Source organism: Salvelinus fontinalis, chromosome 8 (genome assembly GCF_029448725.1).
Source record: "Salvelinus fontinalis isolate EN_2023a chromosome 8, ASM2944872v1, whole genome shotgun sequence".
Classification (NCBI taxonomy): Eukaryota; Metazoa; Chordata; class Actinopteri; order Salmoniformes; family Salmonidae; genus Salvelinus; species Salvelinus fontinalis.
This window is the reverse complement of record NC_074672.1, coordinates 21840288-21861076: the sequence shown is the minus strand read 5'-3', so window position 1 is coordinate 21861076 and position 20789 is coordinate 21840288. Positions and strand designations below refer to the sequence as shown.

Genomic DNA, 20789 nt, shown 5'->3' with positions numbered 1-20789 from the left:
AGTTAAAAAACGTTAGCTGACATGGGCTAGTTGTTATGGACATTTCTGACAAGTTATAAATATCTCTCTAAGGTCTGCAATGACTGACATGACAAGAGGAGCTGATGATGCACTACCCAATTTCAAAATTGCACCTTGTGCATTCTAGTATTACAACCTTCAAGAGTAAATTGAGACCCAGACTGAGTTCCTTAAAAAATGTATAATAATAATACCCTAGTCTGAATTTAAATGACTTTAACCAGGTATAACTTTTTTGAAATTATAATGAATTTACATATTTTAATAATTTAATCTCTGGAAATGTTTTCTTTAATCCCAGTATTTTCATTATAGAGATATTAGCAGTGCTATTTTGGTGGATTTTGTGGTCTCAAACCAGCAAATTTTTTAACATTCTTCATCAGGAACATGGGCAAAATGTAATTACTGACAATGAAAGAGGTGGGAATGTTGTTCCCTTGTAATATAATTGCTACATTTACTATCAATATAGCATTGTTTTCCAGATTATATATTGGCGATTCTTTCTCACAATGTGAATATTGGGTCGCGACTGAGACAACCTGGTCAAATTTGGGTCCCGAGGCAAAACCAGTTCAGAACCACAGCCCTAGAGGAGACATGTTACTTAAAAACCCATTCAAATATTGGTTTATATGTATCTCATTACAGTTTCTCTAACTCCCTGGTAAACATTCTCAGAAAATATTACTGCTTTGCTGTGTTGGCTTTTATGTCTCCAGGTATTGCTAGTAGATTCAGAACTGTAACAATCACTTCACCTACGCTGTATGCTTCTCTACATGGACCACTTAACATGTTCACCAACACTGAGCACAAGGACCTCAGCAGCATTGTGTCTAGAGCAGAAGCTAGTTTGAACGGAGCACAAGGGACGGGCCATTAGAACAAGGTCATTAAGCAGAAGTTGATTCTCTTCCAGTAGAACTGAAGGAAAGGTTAATGGAGCCCCATGGTGCAAGGTGAGGGGGTGAGGGGCGACTTGCCAACACCACTTTGTCATCCTGGGACATTTTAAAGGTTAAACGGCCTGGGGGAGTGTTGGATGTTTTGTTTCAAGGAGCAGGGTAGAAACAGGAGATAAAATTGTCAGAACAACCGGCAGACAGTCTGATAGCCACCCATGGAAGAAAGACCAGGCGACGAGATGTGTGTGAGTGAGGTGTTTGTGAAGGGGTCTGGGCTAGGTCCATACTCACATGGAAGAAAGACCAGGCGACGAGATGTGTGTGAGTGAGGTGTTTGTGAAGGGGTCTGGGCTAGGTACATACTCACATGGAAGGAAGACCAGGCGACGAGATGTGTGTGAGTGAGGTGTTTGTGAAGGGGTCTGGGCTGGGTACATACTCACATGGAAGGATTCGGCGGAGCCGTACTTGGCTCTGATCTTAGGCTCTCTGATGGTGGCCAGGTTAGTTCCACTGACGGTCAACAGGGTTCCACCACTGACAAAAGAAAAAAATTACTTTGTTAACAAATATGTAAATATGAGGATGCCTAGAAAAGTATTAGACAATCAACACACAGTAGATTGAAGTATATTCATTTGCCAGCTGTTGGTAAGTCGTGGATAAAACCCCCGGAATATAAAATGTGTTGTAGGTGTACTTTAGGTCCTAGGAGACAGTCACAAATGGAGTTTACAGTCCCAGTGTCTGGAAAGCCAGTGCATAACAACACCCACTATGTCTGGCAAGTATAGCGTGTATCCATCCCTCCTGCCTTCCTTTATCTAGCCTTGTGAATGCTGTGTTCTTTGCAGTCGACTTTCTTCATCCTGCATGCATGGACAGGCAGCTCCTGGCTGAGGCTGGGCATGAGACTGGGGCTGAGGCTGCCTCTTTAAAGCAGGCTTTCTCCACAGATTGTTATTTGTGTAGAGCCTATACCTCCAGCCCGGCTCTTTATGTGAAAAAGCCCTCTTACCAACAGAGAATATACTCTCTCTCTTCACCCACCAGTGCAGGCCCAGACCCAGCTCCAGCCTCAGCCACTATCTACAGTGCATTTGGAACCTATTCAGACCTCTTTACATTTTCCACATTTTGTTACATACAGCCTTATTCTAAAATGTTTTAAATAAAACAAATTCCTCATCAATCTGCACATATTACCCCATAATGACAAAGCGAAACAGGTTTTTAGAATTGTTTGCAAATTTATTACAAATAAAAAACAGAAATACCTTATTTACATATTTATTCAGACCCTTTGCTATGAGACTCGAAATTTAGCTCAGGTGCATCCTGTTTCAATTGATCATCGTTGAGATGTTTCTACAACTTGATTGGAGTCCACTTGTGGTAAATTCAATTGATTGGACATTATTTGGAATGGCACATACCTGTCTATATAGGGTTCCACAGTTGACAGTGCATGTCAGAGCAAAAACCAAGCCATGAGGTCAAAGGAATTGTCTGGTGAGCTCCGAAACAGGATTGGGCCGAGGCACAGATCTGGGGAAGGGTACCAAAAAATGTCTCCAGCATTGAATGTCCCCAAGACCACAGTGGCATTCATCATTGTTAAATGGGAGAAGTTAGGAACCACCAAGACTCTTCCTAGAGCTGGCTGCCCGGCCAAACTGAGCAATCGGAGGAGAAGGGCCTTAGTCAAGAACCCAACAAAATGTATAAAAAGTCAAGGGGTTTGAATATTTTCTGAATAAACTGTCTGTTCTAAGTGTGCTATTTCTATGCTTCCCGTTCTTATGTTTTGTTTTTGTATCTTTTACTTTTGGTTTTGTACACCATCTTCAAACAGCTGAAAACACAATATTTTTGGTTATTGAAAATATATTTCAGAGTGGTACAATGGATGGTACAATGGTTCTCTACACTATATATTGCTTGTTTTGTCACATAAACTGAAATTAGGCACACTATTAGAATTTTAGCAACCAGGTAATGGCAGAGCGATTTTTGCATATTGCACCTTTCAAATAAACAAAAATGTACTACAGTAACTGTTGGCATTTAATTTTCCCACAAAACCGCAATACGTACCAAACCACGGGTTTGGTGAACCGTTACACCCCTACTGGTTTGGTGAACCGTTACACCCCTACTGGTTTGGTGAACCGTTACACCCCTACTGGTTTGGTGAACTGTTACACCCCTACTGGTTTGGTGCTGGAGATAATGAATATGAGGTTGAAAAGTGGTAAAATTGCCATTTAAGCAACAACATGGCTCCACGGGCTTTGACAAAGTAGCTTATACTGCTTTCACAAGGGATTTAAGGTATTTTGCCTGTAAAAATAATAGGGCAATGTTTATATGACGCCCTTACAAACAGGCCTGCATACACCTTTCATACCTCCCGTGCACATGCCAGCATGCCGGTGACAGGTGGGAGTGGTGAGCAGATGTGGGTGGGCATCTATTTTAATAAAACCATTGAATATACACCATCAAAAACACATCTATTATTAATTGGGTTTAGAAAGGTCCTAAGAAACATTAGAAGACTAATAACATGTATTTTCAAAACAATAGAATGGACTATTTTGAGTTTATTTATGTTACGTCCAAATGAATAGTTCATTATTTAGTTCATTCAACAGACAAGACACACCTGCCCTGATCACAGTCAACACACACATATTTCGCAGTAATAATATAATGGAATATAACAGAATAAAATACAACAAATATTTTTTCCTACACAGCTTGTGTCACGGGAACGTGTGGATCCGCTGTCATATAAAAAAGTTATATTTGAAACAGAACCCATGCATTTTTTTAACCACATTTCATCTCTTTCCTACCGGCCCTCCACTTTGTTAGGGAGCAGGGCGTAAGGTCTTACATTGAGAGTATCTACATCATGATACCAATAGAAAAGAATAGCAATCCTATTTTCAAAAGCATGTCAGTCTCATGTTCATATTTCACAACCTCTGCAGGCTTTTGGTGTTGCCTTTACACGCCTGATGAAACTAACAGGCCTGCACTTGATCTGGGCTACATCATTGCATGATAAATGTTTCTGATCAGTGATAGACGAGCTGTACCACGTCCACTTATTTGCTCAGCCGAAAATAGGGCTTTGGCGGTCATGACATTTTGTTAGCTGGTTATTGTCATGCAAAAGAATCTCACATTAATTGACCGTTAATTAACATAAACACGTTTAGCATCTCCAGGTCTCCACACGTACAAGCTGCTGATGCGTCTTTGGAACATCTACATTTTAAAAAGTCTAATAAATCAATTGAATATACACCATCACAATAAATCCATTATTTATTTTAGGCAGGTCTAAAGAAACATTCTGATATGAAGAAAATGTATTTCAGAAGAACAGAATATGAGTTGGTCTACTGTATGTTATGTGGCTATGCTCCATGTCATAGGCTGTAGGCTTGTTCCTTTAGCAGACCAGATAGGCTATCAGTCTCAAACCATTATTTTATATTAGGTAATTTGATTTTATAGTAAGAAGAATATAATTGACAATATTTTTCCCATTCTGGAGTTAGTCTGCAGATTCATTTATTTTTGCCCGACCTACAGACAGTGATATCAGTCCGCTAATACAGGACTAGTAGAGGCTCAGTGCACTACTTTCGTAAAAAAATTATAACAATAATACAAATATTTATATACTGTATATATATATTTACATAGTTGAAGTGTACCTATGATGAAAATTACAGGCCTCTCTCATCTTTTTAAGTAGGAGAACTTGCACAATTGGTGGCTGACTAAATACTTTTTTGCCCCACTGTATCACCAGGTGATATTTCGCCCAAACTCTGTATGCCATGGGCTCTCCAACCCTATTCCTAAACCGTAGGCAGAACTTTATCGAAATTACTACTAGGTCGTTAGGCGGAAAAAATAAATTGGGCTTTGATACCGGCAATACCTTTCAGATATAAGGAAAAGGCTGAAAAAAGATAGTGGAAAGACGTCATAGTATGAAAAGGATTCCTGCTTTTCATCTCCTTCTCTTTCATTATCTCTTAATTACTCCTTCGCTTCTCTTCTACTTTGTTCCTCGTATTCTCTCCCTTTTCTGTATATGATAAAGCAATTTAGCAGCCACTTATTCAATCAATAAGCTATTTAAAAGTATTTTTCTACAGCAGAAAACCGAGAAAGTTGCAAATACGATAATAAGCCAATCTAATTTACCAATCTCAGTATACAACTCCCTATTCAAAACATTGTAATGCAGTGAATATGCAATGCCGTTAACATAGACATGAAAGTAGAAGTTAATGCACAGATGAACAAAAATATGTTGTTCACACATCTCCAAGCCCCTGGTGTATTCTATGCTGGAGTGTGTGAATAAGGCATTTCGGCCTACAGTATAGCGATCACATCGATGAGCTGAGAGAATGTTGGATATGAGAGATCCAGGAATCTCAGTCATTTTGTCGCTTGTTTTTCATTTGTTTATGCATGTGTTCCCGTCTGTTTCTCTGTGCCAGACGGAGCCCAGATCTGTGGCGAATCACTGGAGACTATTGAGGAACAGTCAGTCAGTCAGCCCATCCACCCATCCAGGCTCTGTAGCTGGGCAGGCCAACCCTGGGTGGGCTCAGTGGAGCAGAGCAGAACCCCCCCCACCGTCACCCCCCAACCCACAAACAGAATTCAACACACATGTAGATCCTAACAAATACACACCAAATTTTAGACACAGAGCACAGAGGCATGGGGGCCCTGGGGCAGCGGTTGGGCCACAGCTGCTCCTTAGCCAATCCCACAGAGCAATGACTATACCCCATTTCAATCCAACAGCCTATTAGATCAACCTATTATAGATGAAGCAGAAATTGTTTCAACAGAGACACAGGGAGAGAGAGAGACACACACAGAGACACAGAGAGAGAGAGAGGGGGGAGGGCTATCGCATCTTGTAACAGTGTCTCAAAGGGTTAACCAGGAAGCAGAGCATTCTGGGTCAAAGTGGACTTTCCACAAGGTTCTGTGTTTTCCTCTCTAACTCTTTTAAAGAGGTGCCGCTGTAGCTCCAGTACTGCACAGCTGACCAGCACCAGAGAACCAGGTGATATCAATGTAAATACCCAGATCCTCTCCCTACCTAGCGATGCTCCAGTCGGGTTCAATCCTCAGGACGGTGGGGTCGTCGGTGTAGTTATATTTGACCTCTGGGTTCCTCAGCTCAGCAGAGTCGATGTCCACCATGACTGGTGTGCTGCCTGGGGTCAGCCCCGCTGGGGTCACACACACTATCTCCCGGGCATTTCTCCTGCAGAGAGAGGGGGAGAAACATGGTTAAAGGATGACAACGGTTACAAAGAGATATCATTCACGGGTTTCATCAGTATGACAGAAACCAATGGTCTAGGTTTCAGCACCTGTCTCTAAAGAAATGGTCATACCTTATGTCAATGTGAACATGAACGAGTTCTTCATTTTTAAAAGCCGTGTCTACCAATGCTTGGTGTGTCTAGTCAATTATTACACAGTAACTACGATAACTAATCTGTAGCGCTGTTGAATGATGCTTGTATTTCTGGGAAAGTGCCGCAGTTTTTCTAGGAAGAGAGGAGAGGAGTGATTCTGGTGTGATTCCCAGGTCCTGATTGGAGACGTGCCTGCAATGTCTCCTCTGATTCCCCTCGCCCCGTTTCCATGGGAACCTGCTTCACAACGCACGCTCCACAAACCCTCCCAAGATTGCATATATTTTGACAAGGTGGTTGTGACAAACAACAAAACGAGAATGAAACAGACACAAAGAGGACGAGAGAGAGAAGGAGACAGACACAAAGAGGACGAGAGAGAGAAGGAGACAAACACAAAGAAGACGAGAGAGAGAAGGAGACAGACACAAAGAGGACGAGAGAGAGAAGGAGACAGACACAAAGAGGACGAGAGAGAGAAGGAGACAGACACAAAGAGGACGAGAGAGAGGAGACAGACACAAAGAAGACGAGAGAGAGAAGGAGACAGACACAAAGAGGACGAGAGAGAGAAGGAGACAAACACAAAGAAGACGAGAGAGAGAAGGAGACAGACACAAAGAGGACGAGAGAGAGAAGGAGACAGACACAAAGAGGACGAGAGAGAGAAGGAGACAGACACAAAGAGGACGAGAGAGAGAAGGAGACAGACACAAAGAGGACGAGAGAGAGAAGGAGACATACACAAAGAGGACGAGAGAGAAGGACACAAACACAAAGAGGATGAGAGAGAGGAGACAAAAACAAAGAGGACGAGAGAGAAGGAGACAGACACAAAGAGAACGAGAGAGAGAAGGAGACAGACACCAAGAGGACGAGAGAGAGAAGGAGACAGACACAAACAGGACGAGAGAGAGAAGGATACAGACACAAAGAGGAAGAGAGAGAAGGAGACAGACACAAAGAGGACGAGAGAGAATGAGACAGACACAAAGAGGACGAGAGAGAGAAGGAGACAGACACAGAGGACGAGAGAGAGAAGGAGACAGACACAAAGAGGATGAGGGAGAGGAGACAAACACAAAGAGGACGAGAGAGAAGGAGACAGACACAAAGAGGGCGAGAGAAAGACGGAGACAAACACAAAGAGGACAAGAGAGAGAAGGAGACAGACACAAAGAGGACGAGAGAGAAGGAGACAAACACAAAGAAGACGAGAGAGAGAAGGATACAAACACAAAGAGGACGAGAGAGAGACGGAGACAGACACAAAGAGGACGAGAGAGAGACAGACACAAAGAGGACGAGAGAGAGACAGACACAAATAGGACGAGAGAGAGAGGAGACAGACACAAAGAGAACGAGAGAGAGAAGGAGACAGACACAAAGAGGACGAGAGAGAAGGACACAAGCACAAAGAGAACGAGAGAGAGAAGACATACACAAAGAGGACGAGAGAGAAGGAGACAGACAGAAAGAGGACGAGAGAGGAGACAGACAGAAAGAGGACGAGAGAGAGAAGGAGACAGACACAAAGAAGACGAGAGAGAAGGACACAAGCACAAAGAGAACGAGAGAGAGAAGACATACACAAAGAGGACGAGAGAGAAGGAGACAGACAGAAAGAGGACAAGAGAGGAGAAAGACAGAAAGAGGACGAGAGAGAGAAGGAGACAGACAGAAAGAGGACGAGAGAGGAGACAGACTTAAAGAGGACGGGAGAGAGAAGGATACAGACACAAAGAGGATGAGAGAGAGAAGGAGACAGACACAAAGAGGACGAGAGAGAGAAGGATACAGACACAAAGAGGACGAGAGAGAGAAGGAGACAGACACAAAGAGGAAGAGAGAGAGAAGGATAGAGACACAAAGAGGACGAGAGAGAGAAGGAGAGAGACAGAAAGAGGACGAGAGAGAGAAGGATACAGACACAAAGAGGACGAGAGAGAGAAGGAGACAGACACAAAGAGGAAGAGAGAGAGAAGGATAGAGACACAAAGAGGACGAGAGAGGAGACGGAAACATACACAAAGAGGACAAGAGAGGAGACAGACACAAAGAGGACGAGAGAGAAGGAGAGAGACAGAAAGAGGACGAGAGAGAGAAGGATACAGACACAAAGAGGACGAGAGAGAGACGGAGACAGACACAAAGAGGACGAGAGAGAGACGGAAACATACACAAAGAGAACGAGAAAGAGAAGGAGACAGACACCAAGAGGACGAGAGAGAAGGAGAGAGACAGAAAGAGGACGAGAGAGAATGAGACAGACACAAAGAGGACGAGAGAGAAGGAGACAGACACAAAGAGGACGAGAGAGAGAAGGAGACAGACACAAAGAGGATGAGAGAGAGGAGACAGACACAAAGAGGACGAGAGAGAGGAGAGAGACAGAAAGAGGATGAGAGAGAGGAGACAAACACAAAGAGGACGAGAGAGAAGGAGACAGACACAAAGAGGGCGAGAGAAAGACGGAGACAAACACAAAGAGGACAAGAGAGAGAAGGAGACAGACAAAAAGAGGACGAGAGAGAAGGAGTCAAACACAAAGAAGACGAGAGAGAGAAGGATACAAACACAAAGAGGACGAGAGAGAGACGGAGACAGACACAAAGAGGACGAGAGAGAGACAGACACAAATAGGACGAGAGAGAGAGGAGACAGACACAAAGAGAACGAGAGAGAGGAGACATACACAAAGAGAACGAGAAAGAGAAGGAGACAGACACAAAGAGGACGAGAGAGGAGACAGACACAAAGAGGACGAGAGAGAGAAGGAGACAGACACAAAGAGGACGAGAGAGAGAAGGAGACAGACACAAAGAGGATGAGAGAGAGGAGACAGACACAAAGAGGACGAGAGAGAGAAGGAGACAGACACAAAGAGGATGAGAGAGAGGAGACAAACACAAAGAGGACGAGAGAGAAGGAGAAAGACACAAAGAGGGCGAGAGAAAGACGGAGACAAACACAAAGAGGACAAGAGAGAGAAGGAGAGAGACACAAAGAGGACGAGAGAGAAGGAGACAAACACAAAGAAGACGAGAGAGAGAAGGATACAAACACAAAGAGGACGAGAGAGAGACGGAGACAGACACAAAGAGGACGAGAGAGAGACAGACACAAAGAGGACGAGAGAGAGACAGACACAAATAGGACGAGAGAGAGAGGAGACAGACACAAAGAGAACAAGAGAGAGAAGGAGACAGACACAAAGAGGACGAGAGAGAAGGACACAAGCACAAAGAGGACGAGAGAGAGAAGACATACACAAAGAGGGCGAGAGAGGAGACAGACACAAAGAGGACGAGAGAGAGAAGGAGACAGACAGAAAGAGGACGAGAGAGGAGACAGACTTAAAGAGGACGGGAGAGAGAAGGATACAGACACAACGAGGACGAGAGAGAGAAGGAGACAGACACAAAGAGGACGAGAGAGAGACGGAAACAAACACAAAGAGGACGAGAGAGGAGACAGACACAAAGAGGACGAGAGAGAGAAGGAGACAGACAGAAAGAGGACGAGAGAGGAGACAGACTTAAAGAGGACGGGAGAGAGAAGGATACAGACACAAAGAGGACGAGAGAGAGAAGGAGAGAGACACAAAGAGGACGAGAGAGAGAAGGATACAGACACAAAGAGGACGAGAGAGAGAAGGAGACAAACACAAAGAGGACGAGAGAGAAGGAGACAGACAAAAAGAGGGCGAGAGAAAGACGGAGACAAACACAAAGAGGACAAGAGAGAGAAGGAGACAGACAAAAAGAGGACGAGAGAGAAGGAGACAGACTTAAAGAGGACGAGAGAGAGAAGGATACAGACAGAAAGAGGACGAGAGAGAGAAGGAGACAGACAGAAAGAGGACGAGAGAGGAAACAGACTTAAAGAGGACGAGAGAGAGAAGGATACAGACACAAAGAGGACGAGAGAGAGAAGGAGACAGACACAAAGAGGACAAGAGAGAGAGACGGAAACATACACAAAGAGGACGAGAGAGAGAAGGAGACAGACACAGAGGACGAGAGAGAATGAGACAGACACAAAGAGGACAAGAAAGAGAAGGAGACAGACACAAAGAGGACGAGAGAGGAGACAGACACAAAGAGGACAAGAGAGAGAGACGGAAAAATACACAAAGAGGACGAGAGAGAGAAGGAGACAGACACAAAGAGGACGAGAAAGAGAAGGAGACAGACACAAAGAGGACGAGAGAGAGAAGGATAGAGACACAAAGAGGACGAGAGAGAGAAGGAGACAGACACAAAGAGGACGAGAGAGAGAAGGAGAGACAGAAAGAGGACGAGAGAGAGAAGGATACAGACACAAAGAGGACGAGAGAGAGAAGGAGACAGACACAAAGTGGAAGAGAGAGAGAAGGATAGAGACACAAAGAGGACGAGAGAGGAGACGGAAACATACACAAAGAGGACAAGAGAGGAGACAGACACAAAGAGGACGAGAGAGAGGAGAGAGACAGAAAGAGGACGAGAGAGAGAAGGATACAGACACAAAGAGGACGAGAGAGAGACGGAGACAGACACAAAGAGGACGAGAGAGAGACGGAAACATACACAAAGAGAACGAGAAAGAGAAGGAGACAGACACCAAGAGGACGAGAGAGAAGGAGACAGACACAAAGAGGACGAGAGAGAATGAGACAGACACAAAGAGGAAGAGAGAGAGAAGGATAGAGACACAAAGAGGACGAGAGAGGAGACGGAAACATACACAAAGAGGACAAGAGAGGAGACAGACACAAAGAGGACGAGAGAGAGAAGGAGAGAGACAGAAAGAGGACGAGAGAGAGAAGGATACAGACACAAAGAGGACGAGAGAGAGACGGAGACAGACACAAAGAGGACGAGAGAGAGACGGAAACATACACAAAGAGAACGAGAAAGAGAAGGAGACAGACACCAAGAGGACGAGAGAGAAGGAGACAGACACAAAGAGGACGAGAGAGAATAAGACAGACACAAAGAGGACGAGAGAGAGAAGGAGACAGACACAAAGAGGACGAGAGAGAGAAGGAGACAGACACAAAGAGGATGAGAGAGAGGAGACAGACACAAAGAGGACGAGAGAGAGAAGGAGACAGACAGAAAGAGGATGAGAGAGAGGAGACAAACACAAAGAGGACGAGAGAGAAGGAGACAGACACAAAGAGGGCGAGAGAAAGACGGAGACAAACACAAAGAGGACAAGAGAGAGGAGAGAGACACAAAGAGGACGAGAGAGAAGGAGACAAACACAAAGAAGACGAGAGAGAGAAGGATACAAACACAAAGAGGACGAGAGAGAGACGGAGACAGACACAAAGAGGACGAGAGAGAAACAGACACAAAGAGGACGAGAGAGAGACAGACACAAATAGGACGAGAGAGAGAGGAGACAGACACAAAGAGAACAAGAGAGAGAAGGAGACAGACACAAAGAGGACGAGAGAGAAGGACACAAGCACAAAGAGAACGAGAGAGAGAAGACATACACAAAGAGGGCGAGAGAGAAGGAGACAGACAGAAAGAGGACGAGAGAGAGATGGAAACATACACAAAGAGGACGAGAGAGGAGACAGACACAAAGAGGACGAGAGAGAGAAGGAGACAGACAGAAAGAGGACGAGAGAGGAGACAGACTTAAAGAGGACGGGAGAGAGAAGGATACAGACACAAAGAGGACGAGAGAGAGAAGGAGACAGACACAAAGAGGACGAGAGAGAGACGGAAACATACACAAAGAGGACGAGAGAGGAGAAAGACACAAAGAGGACGAGAGAGAGAAGGAGACAGACAGAAAGAGGACGAGAGAGGAGACAGACTTAAAGAGGACGGGAGAGAGAAGGATACAGACACAAAGAGGACGAGAGAGAGAAGGAGAGAGACACAAAGAGGACGAGAGAGAGAAGGATACAGACACAAAGAGGACGAGAGAGAGAAGGAGACAAACACAAAGAGGACGAGAGAGAAGGAGCCAGACACAAAGAGGGCGAGAGAAAGACGGAGACAAACACAAAGAGGACAAGAGAGAGAAGGAGACAGACAAAAAGAGGACGAGAGAGGAGACAGACTTAAAGAGGACGAGAGAGAGAAGGATACAGACAGAAAGAGGACGAGAGAGAGAAGGAGACAGACAGAAAGAGGACGAGAGAGGAAACAGACTTAAAGAGGACGAGAGAGAGAAGGATACAGACACAAAGAGGACGAGAGAGAGAAGGAGACAGACACAAAGAGGACAAGAGAGAGAGACGGAAACATACACAAAGAGGACGAGAGAGAGAAGGAGACAGACACAAAGAGGACGAGAGAGAATGAGACAGACACAAAGAGGACAAGAAAGAGAAGGAGACAGACACAAAGAGGACGAGAGAGGAGACAGACACAAAGAGGACAAGAGAGAGAGACGGAAAAATACACAAAGAGGACGAGAGAGAGAAGGAGACAGACACAAAGAGAACGAGAAAGAGAAGGAGACAGACACAAAGAGGACGAGAGAGAGAAGGAGACAGACACAAAGAGGACGAGAGAGAGACGGAAACATACACAAAGAGGACGAGAGAGGAGTCGGACAGAAAGAGGACGAGAGAGAGAAGGAGACAGACAGAAAGAGGACGAGAAAGAGAAGGAGACAGACACAAAGAGGACGAGAGAGAGACGGAAACATACACAAAGAGGACGAGAGAGGAGACAGACACAAAGAGGACGAGAGAGAGAAGGATACAGACACAAAGAGGACGAGAGAGAGAAGGAGACAGACACAAAGAGGAAGAGAGAGAGAAGGATAGAGACACAAAGAGGACGAGAGAGAGAAGGAGAGAGACAGAAAGAGGACGAGAGAGAGAAGGATACAGACACAAAGAGGACGAGAGAGAGAAAGAGACAGACACAAAGAGGACGAGAGAGAGGAGAGAGACAGAAAGAGGACGAGAGAGAGAAGGATACAGACACAAAGAGGACGAGAGAGAGAAGGAGACAGACACAAAGAGGAAGAGAGAGAGAAGGATAGAGACACAAAGAGGACGAGAAAGGAGACGGAAACATACACAAAGAGGACGAGAGAGGAGACAGACACAAAGAGGACGAGAGAGAGAAGGAGAGAGACAGAAAGAGGACGAGAGAGAGAAGGATACAGACACAAAGAGGACGAGAGAGAGACGGAGACAGACACAAAGAGGACGAGAGAGAGACGGAAACATACACAAAGAGAAAGAGAAGGAGACAGACACCAAGAGGACGAGAGAGAAGGAGACAGACACAAAGAGGACGAGAGAGAATGAGACAGACACAAAGAGGACGAGAGAGAGAAGGAGACAGACACAAAGAGAACGAGAGAGAAGGAGACAGACACAAAGAGGATGAGAGAGAGGAGACAGACACAAAGAGGACGAGAGAGAGAAGGAGACAGACACAAAGAGGATGAGAGAGAGGAGACAAACACAAAGAGGACGAGAGAGAAGGAGACAGACACAAAGAGGGCGAGAGAAAGACGGAGACAAACACAAAGAGGACAAGAGAGAGAAGGAGACAGACAAAAAGAGGACGAGAGAGAAGGAGACAAACACAAAGAAGACGAGAGAGAGAAGGATACAAACACAAAGAGGACGAGAGAGAGACGGAGACAGACACAAAGAGGACGAGAGAGAGACAGACACAAAGAGGACGAGAGAGAGAGAGACACAAATAGGACGAGAGAGAGAGGAGACAGACACAAAGAGAACAAGAGAGAAGGAGACAGACACAAAGAGGACGAGAGAGAAGGACACAAGCACAAAGAGAACGAGAGAGAGAAGACATACACAAAGAGGACGAGAGAGAAGGAGACAGACAGAAAGAGGACGAGAGAGAGATGGAAACATACACAAAGAGGACGAGAGAGGAGACAGACACAAAGAGGACGAGAGAGAGAAGGAGACAGACAGAAAGAGGACGAGAGAGGAGACAGACTTAAAGAGGACGGGAGAGAGAAGGATACAGACACAAAGAGGACGAGAGAGAGAAGGAGACAGACACAAAGAGGACGAGAGAGAGACGGAAACATACACAAAGAGGACGAGAGAGGAGACAGACACAAAGAGGACGAGAGAGAGAAGGAGACAGACAGAAAGAGGACGAGAGAGGAGACAGACTTAAAGAGGACGGGAGAGAGAAGGATACAGACACAAAGAGGACGAGAGAGAGAAGGAGAGAGACACAAAGAGGACGAGAGAGAGAAGGATACAGACACAAAGAGGACGAGAGAGAGAAGGAGACAAACACAAAGAGGACGAGAGAGAAGGAGACAGACACAAAGAGGGCGAGAGAAAGACGGAGACAAACACAAAGAGGACAAGAGAGAGAAGGAGACAGACAAAAAGAGGACGAGAGAGGAGACAGACTTAAAGAGGACGAGAGAGAGAAGGATACAGACAGAAAGAGGACGAGAGAGAGAAGGAGACAGACAGAAAGAGGATGAGAGAGGAGAAAGACTTAAAGAGGACGAGAGAGAGAAGGATACAGACACAAAGAGGACGAGAGAGAGAAGGAGACAGACACAAAAAGGAAAGAGAGAGAGACGGAAACATACACAAAGAGGACGAGAGAGAGAAGGAGACAAACACAAAGAGGACGAGAGAGAATGAGACAGACACAAAGAGGACAAGAAAGAGAAGGAGACAGACAAAAAGAGGACGAGAGAGGAGACAGACACAAAGAGGACAAGAGAGAGAGACGGAAAATTACACAAAGAGGACGAGAGAGAGAAGGAGACAGACACAAAGAGGACGAGAAAGAGAAGGAGACAGACACAAAGAGGACGAGAGAGAGAAGGAGACAGACACAAAGAGGACGAGAGAGAGACGGAAACATACACAAAGAGGACGAGAGAGGAGACAGACAGAAAGAGGACGAGAGAGAGAAGGAGACAGACAGAAAGAGGACGAGAAAGAGAAGGAGACAGACACAAAGAGGACGAGAGAGAGACGGAAACATACACAAAGAGGACGAGAGAGGAGACAGACACAAAGAGGACGAGAGAGAGAAGGAGAGAGACAGAAAGAGGACGAGAGAGAGAAGGATACAGACACAAAGAGGACGAGAAAGAGAAGGAGACAGACACAAAGAGGACGAGAGAGGAGACAGACAGAAAGAGGACGAGAGAGAGAAGGAGACAGACAGAAAGAGGACGAGAGAGGAGACAGACACAAAGAGGACGAGAGAGAGAAGGAAACATACACAAAGAGGACGAGAGAGGAGACAGACATAAAGAGGACGAGAGAGAGAAGGAGACATACACAAAGAGGACGAGAGAGAGAAGGAGACAGACACAAAGAGGACGAGAGAGAGAAGGAGACAGACACAAAGAGAACGAGAAAGAGAAGTAGACAGACACAAAGAGGACGAGAGAGAGAAGGAGACAGACACAAAGAGGACGAGAGAGAGAAGGAGACAGACACAAAGAGGACGAGAGAGAGACGGAAACATACACAAAGAGGACGAGAGAAAGAAGGAGACAGACACAAAGAGGACGAGAGAGAGAAGGATAGAGACACAAAGAGGACGAGAGAAAGACAGACACAAATAGGACAAGAGAGAGAAGGAGACAAACACAAAGAGGACGAGAGAGAGAAGGAGACAGACAGAAAGAGGATGAGAGAGAGAAGGATACAGACACAAAGAGGACGAGAGAGAGACAGACACAAATAGGACGAGAGAGAGAGGAGACAGACACAAAGAGAACGAGAGAGAGAAGGTGACAGACACAAAGAGGACGAGAGAGGAGACAGATACAAAGAGAACGAGAGAGAGAAGGAGACAGACACAAAGAGGACGAGAGAGAGAAAGATACAGACACAAAGAGGACGAGAGAGAGAAGGAGGCAGACACAAAGAGGACGAGAGAGAGGAGACAGACACAAAGAGAACGAGAGAGAGAAGGAGAGAGACACAAAGAGGACGAGAGAGAGAAGGAGACATACACAAAGAGGACGAGAGAGAGAAGGAGACACACACAAAGAGAACGAGAAAGAGAAGGAAACAGACACAAAGAGGACGAGAGAGAGACAGACACAAAGAGGACGAGAGAGACGGAAACATACACAAAGAGGACGAGAGAGGAGACAGACAGAAAGAGGACGAGAGAGAGAAGGAGACAGACAGAAAGAGGACGAGAGAGAGGAGACAGACACAAAGAGGACGAGAGAGAGACAGAAACATACACAAAGAGGATGAGAGAGAGACAGACACAAAGAGGACGAGAGAGGAGACAGACACAAAGAGGACGTGAGAGAGAAGGAGACAGACACAAAGAGGACGAGAGAGAGAAGGAGACAGACACAAAGAGGACGAGAGAGAGAAGGAGACAGACACAAAGAGGACGAGAGAGAGAAGGATAGAGACACAAAGAGGACGAGAGAGAGACAGACACAAATAGGACGAGAGAGAGAAGGAGACAGACAGAAAGAGGACGAGAGAGAGAAGGAGACAGACAGAAAGAGGACGAGAGAGAGAAGGATACAGACACAAAGAGGACGAGAGAGAGACAGACACAAATAGGACGAGAGAGAGAGGAGACAGACACAAAGAGAACGAGAGAGAGAAGGTGACAGACACAAAGAGGACGAGAGAGGAGACAGACACAAAGAGAACGAGAGAGAGAAGGAGACAGACACAAAGAGGACGAGAGAGAGAAAGATACAGACACAAAGAGGACGAGAGAAAGAAGGAGACAGGCACAAAGAGGACGAGAGAGAGGAGACAGACACAAAGAGAACGAGAGAGAGAAGGAGAGAGACACAAAGAGGACGAGAGAGAGAATGAGAGCGACACAAAGAGGACGAGAGAGAGACAGACACAAAGAGGAAGAAGGAGAGACGGTAACATACACAAAGAGGCCGAGAGAGAGACAGACACAAAGAGGACGAGAGAGAGAAGGAGACAGACAGAAAGAGGACGAGAGAGAGAAGGAGACAGACACAAAGAGGACGAGAAAGAGAAGGAGACAGACAGAAAGAGGACGAGAGAGGAGACAGACACAAAGAGGACGTGAGAGAGAAGGAGACAGACACAAAGAGGACGAGAGAGGAGACAGACACAAAGAGGACGAGAGAGAATGAGACAGACACAAAGAGGACAAGAAAGAGAAGGAGACAGACACAAAGAGGACGAGAGAGGAGACAGACACAAAGAGGACAAGAGAGAGAGACGGAAAAATACACAAAGAGGACGAGAGAGAGAAGGAGACAGACACAAAGAGAACGAGAAAGAGAAGGAGACAGACACAAAGAGGACGAGAGAGAGAAGGAGACAGACACAAAGAGGACGAGAGAGAGACGGAAACATACACAAAGAGGACGAGAGAGGAGTCGGACAGAAAGAGGACGAGAGAGAGAAGGAGACAGACAGAAAGAGGACGAGAAAGAGAAGGAGACAGACACAAAGAGGACGAGAGAGAGACGGAAACATACACAAAGAGGACGAGAGAGGAGACAGACACAAAGAGGACGAGAGAGAGAAGGATACAGACACAAAGAGGACGAGAGAGAGAAGGAGACAGACACAAAGAGGAAGAGAGAGAGAAGGATAGAGACACAAAGAGGACGAGAGAGAGAAGGAGAGAGACAGAAAGAGGACGAGAGAGAGAAGGATACAGACACAAAGAGGACGAGAGAGAGAAAGAGACAGACACAAAGAGGACGAGAGAGAGGAGAGAGACAGAAAGAGGACGAGAGAGAGAAGGATACAGACACAAAGAGGACGAGAGAGAGAAGGAGACAGACACAAAGAGGAAGAGAGAGAGAAGGATAGAGACACAAAGAGGACGAGAAAGGAGACGGAAACATACACAAAGAGGACGAGAGAGGAGACAGACACAAAGAGGACGAGAGAGAGAAGGAGAGAGACAGAAAGAGGACGAGAGAGAGAAGGATACAGACACAAAGAGGACGAGAGAGAGACGGAGACAGACAGAAAGAGGACGAGAGAGAGACGGAAACATACACAAAGAGAAAGAGAAGGAGACAGACACCAAGAGGACGAGAGAGAAGGAGACAGACACAAAGAGGACGAGAGAGAATGAGACAGACACAAAGAGGACGAGAGAGAGAAGGAGACAGACACAAAGAGGACGAGAGAGAAGGAGACAGAAACAAAGAGGATGAGAGAGAGGAGACAGACACAAAGAGGACGAGAGAGAGAAGGAGACAGACACAAAGAGGATGAGAGAGAGGAGACAAACACAAAGAGGACGAGAGAGAAGGAGACAGACACAAAGAGGGCGAGAGAAAGACGGAGACAAACACAAAGAGGACAAGAGAGAGAAGGAGACAGACAAAAAGAGGACGAGAGAGAAGGAGACAAACACAAAGAAGACGAGAGAGAGAAGGATACAAACACAAAGAGGACGAGAGAGAGACGGAGACAGACACAAAGAGGACGAGAGAGAGACAGACACAAAGAGGACGAGAGAGAGACAGACACAAATAGGACGAGAGAGAGAGGAGACAGACACAAAGAGAACGAGAGAGAGAGGAGACAGACACAAAGAGAACGATAAAGAGAAGGAGACAGACACAAAGAGGATGAGAGAGGAGACAGACACAAAGAGGACGAGAGAGAGGAGACAGACACAAAGAGGATGAGAGAGAGGAGACAAACACAAAGAGGACGAGAGAGAAGGAGACAGACACAAAGAGGGCGAGAGAAAGACGGAGACAAACACAAAGAGGACAAGAGAGAGAAGGAGACAGACAAAAAGAGGACGAGAGAGAAGGAGACAAACACAAAGAAGACGAGAGAGAGAAGGATACAAACACAAAGAGGACGAGAGAGAGACGGAGACAGACACAAAGAGGACGAGAGAGAGACAGACACAAAGAGGACGAGAGAGAGAGAGACACAAATAGGACGAGAGAGAGAGGAGACAGACACAAAGAGAACAAGAGAGAAGGAGACAGACACAAAGAGGACGAGAGAGAAGGACACAAGCACAAAGAGAACGAGAGAGAGAAGACATACACAAAGAGGACGAGAGAGAAGGAGACAGACAGAAAGAGGACGAGAGAGAGATGGAAACATACACAAAGAGGACGAGAGAGGAGACAGACACAAAGAGGACGAGAGAGAGAAGGAGACAGACAGAAAGAGGACGAGAGAGGAGACAGACTTAAAGAGGACGGGAGAGAGAAGGATACAGACACAAAGAGGACGAGAGAGAGAAGGAGACAGACACAAAGAGGACGAGAGAGAGACGGAAACATACACAAAGAGGACGAGAGAGGAGACAGACACAAAGAGGACGAGAGAGAGAAGGAGACAGACAGAAAGAGGACGAGAGAGGAGACAGACTTAAAGAGGACGGGAGAGAGAAGGATACAGACACAAAGAGGACGAGAGAGAGAAGGAGAGAGACACAAAGAGGACGAGAGAGAGAAGGATACAGACACAAAGAGGACGAGAGAGAGAAGGAGACAAACACAAAGAGGACGAGAGAGAAGGAGACAGACACAAAGAGGGCGAGAGAAAGACGGAGACAAACACAAAGAGGACAAGAGAGAGAAGGAGACAGACAAAAAGAGGACGAGAGAGGAGACAGACTTAAAGAGGACGAGAGAGAGAAGGATACAGACAGAAAGAGGACGAGAGAGAGAAGGAGACAGACAGAAAGAGGATGAGAGAGGAGAAAGACTTAAAGAGGACGTGAGAGAGAAGGATACAGACACAAAGAGGACGAGAGAGAGAAGGAGACAGACACAAAAAGGAAAGAGAGAGAGACGGAAACATACACAAAGAGGACGAGAGAGAGAAGGAGACAAACACAAAGAGGACGAGAGAGAATGAGACAGACACAAAGAGGACAAGAAAGAGAAGGAGACAGACAAAAAGAGGACGAGAGAGGAGACAGACACAAAGAGGACAAGAGAGAGAGACGGAAAATTACACAAAGAGGACGAGAGAGAGAAGGAGACAGACACAAAGAGGACGAGAAAGAGAAGGAGACAGACACAAAGAGGACGAGAGAGAGAAGGAGACAGACACAAAGAGGACGAGAGAGAGACGGAAACATACACAAAGAGGACGAGAGAGGAGACAGACAGAAAGAGGACGAGAGAGAGAAGGAGACAGACAGAAAGAGGACGAGAAAGAGAAGGAGACAGACACAAAGAGGACGAGAGAGAGACGGAAACATACACAAAGAGGACGAGAGAGGAGACAGACACAAAGAGGACGAGAGAGAGAAGGAGAGAGACAGAAAGAGGACGAGAGAGAGAAGGATACAGACACAAAGAGGACGAGAAAGAGAAGGAGACAGACACAAAGAGGACGAGAGAGGAGACAGACAGAAAGAGGACGAGAGAGAGAAGGAGACAGACAGAAAGAGGACGAGAGAGGAGACAGACACAAAGAGGACGA

The 20789-nt window shown here is 45.9% G+C and overlaps 1 protein-coding gene across 2 annotated transcripts in view; it reads right to left on the bottom strand.

The window, feature by feature from the left end:
- LOC129860862 (plexin-A1-like) overlaps window positions 1–20789 on the bottom strand; it is a 334577-nt gene that overhangs the window by 30799 nt on the left and 282989 nt on the right. For both annotated transcript variants that reach the window (XM_055931720.1, XM_055931721.1), the window contains exons 16-17: window positions 6085–6252; window positions 1376–1469 (exon numbers count right to left, since the gene is read on the bottom strand). In XM_055931720.1, coding sequence (XP_055787695.1) covers window positions 1376–1469; window positions 6085–6252 — 262 coding nt within the window. The remainder of the gene's footprint in view (window positions 1–1375; window positions 1470–6084; window positions 6253–20789) is intronic.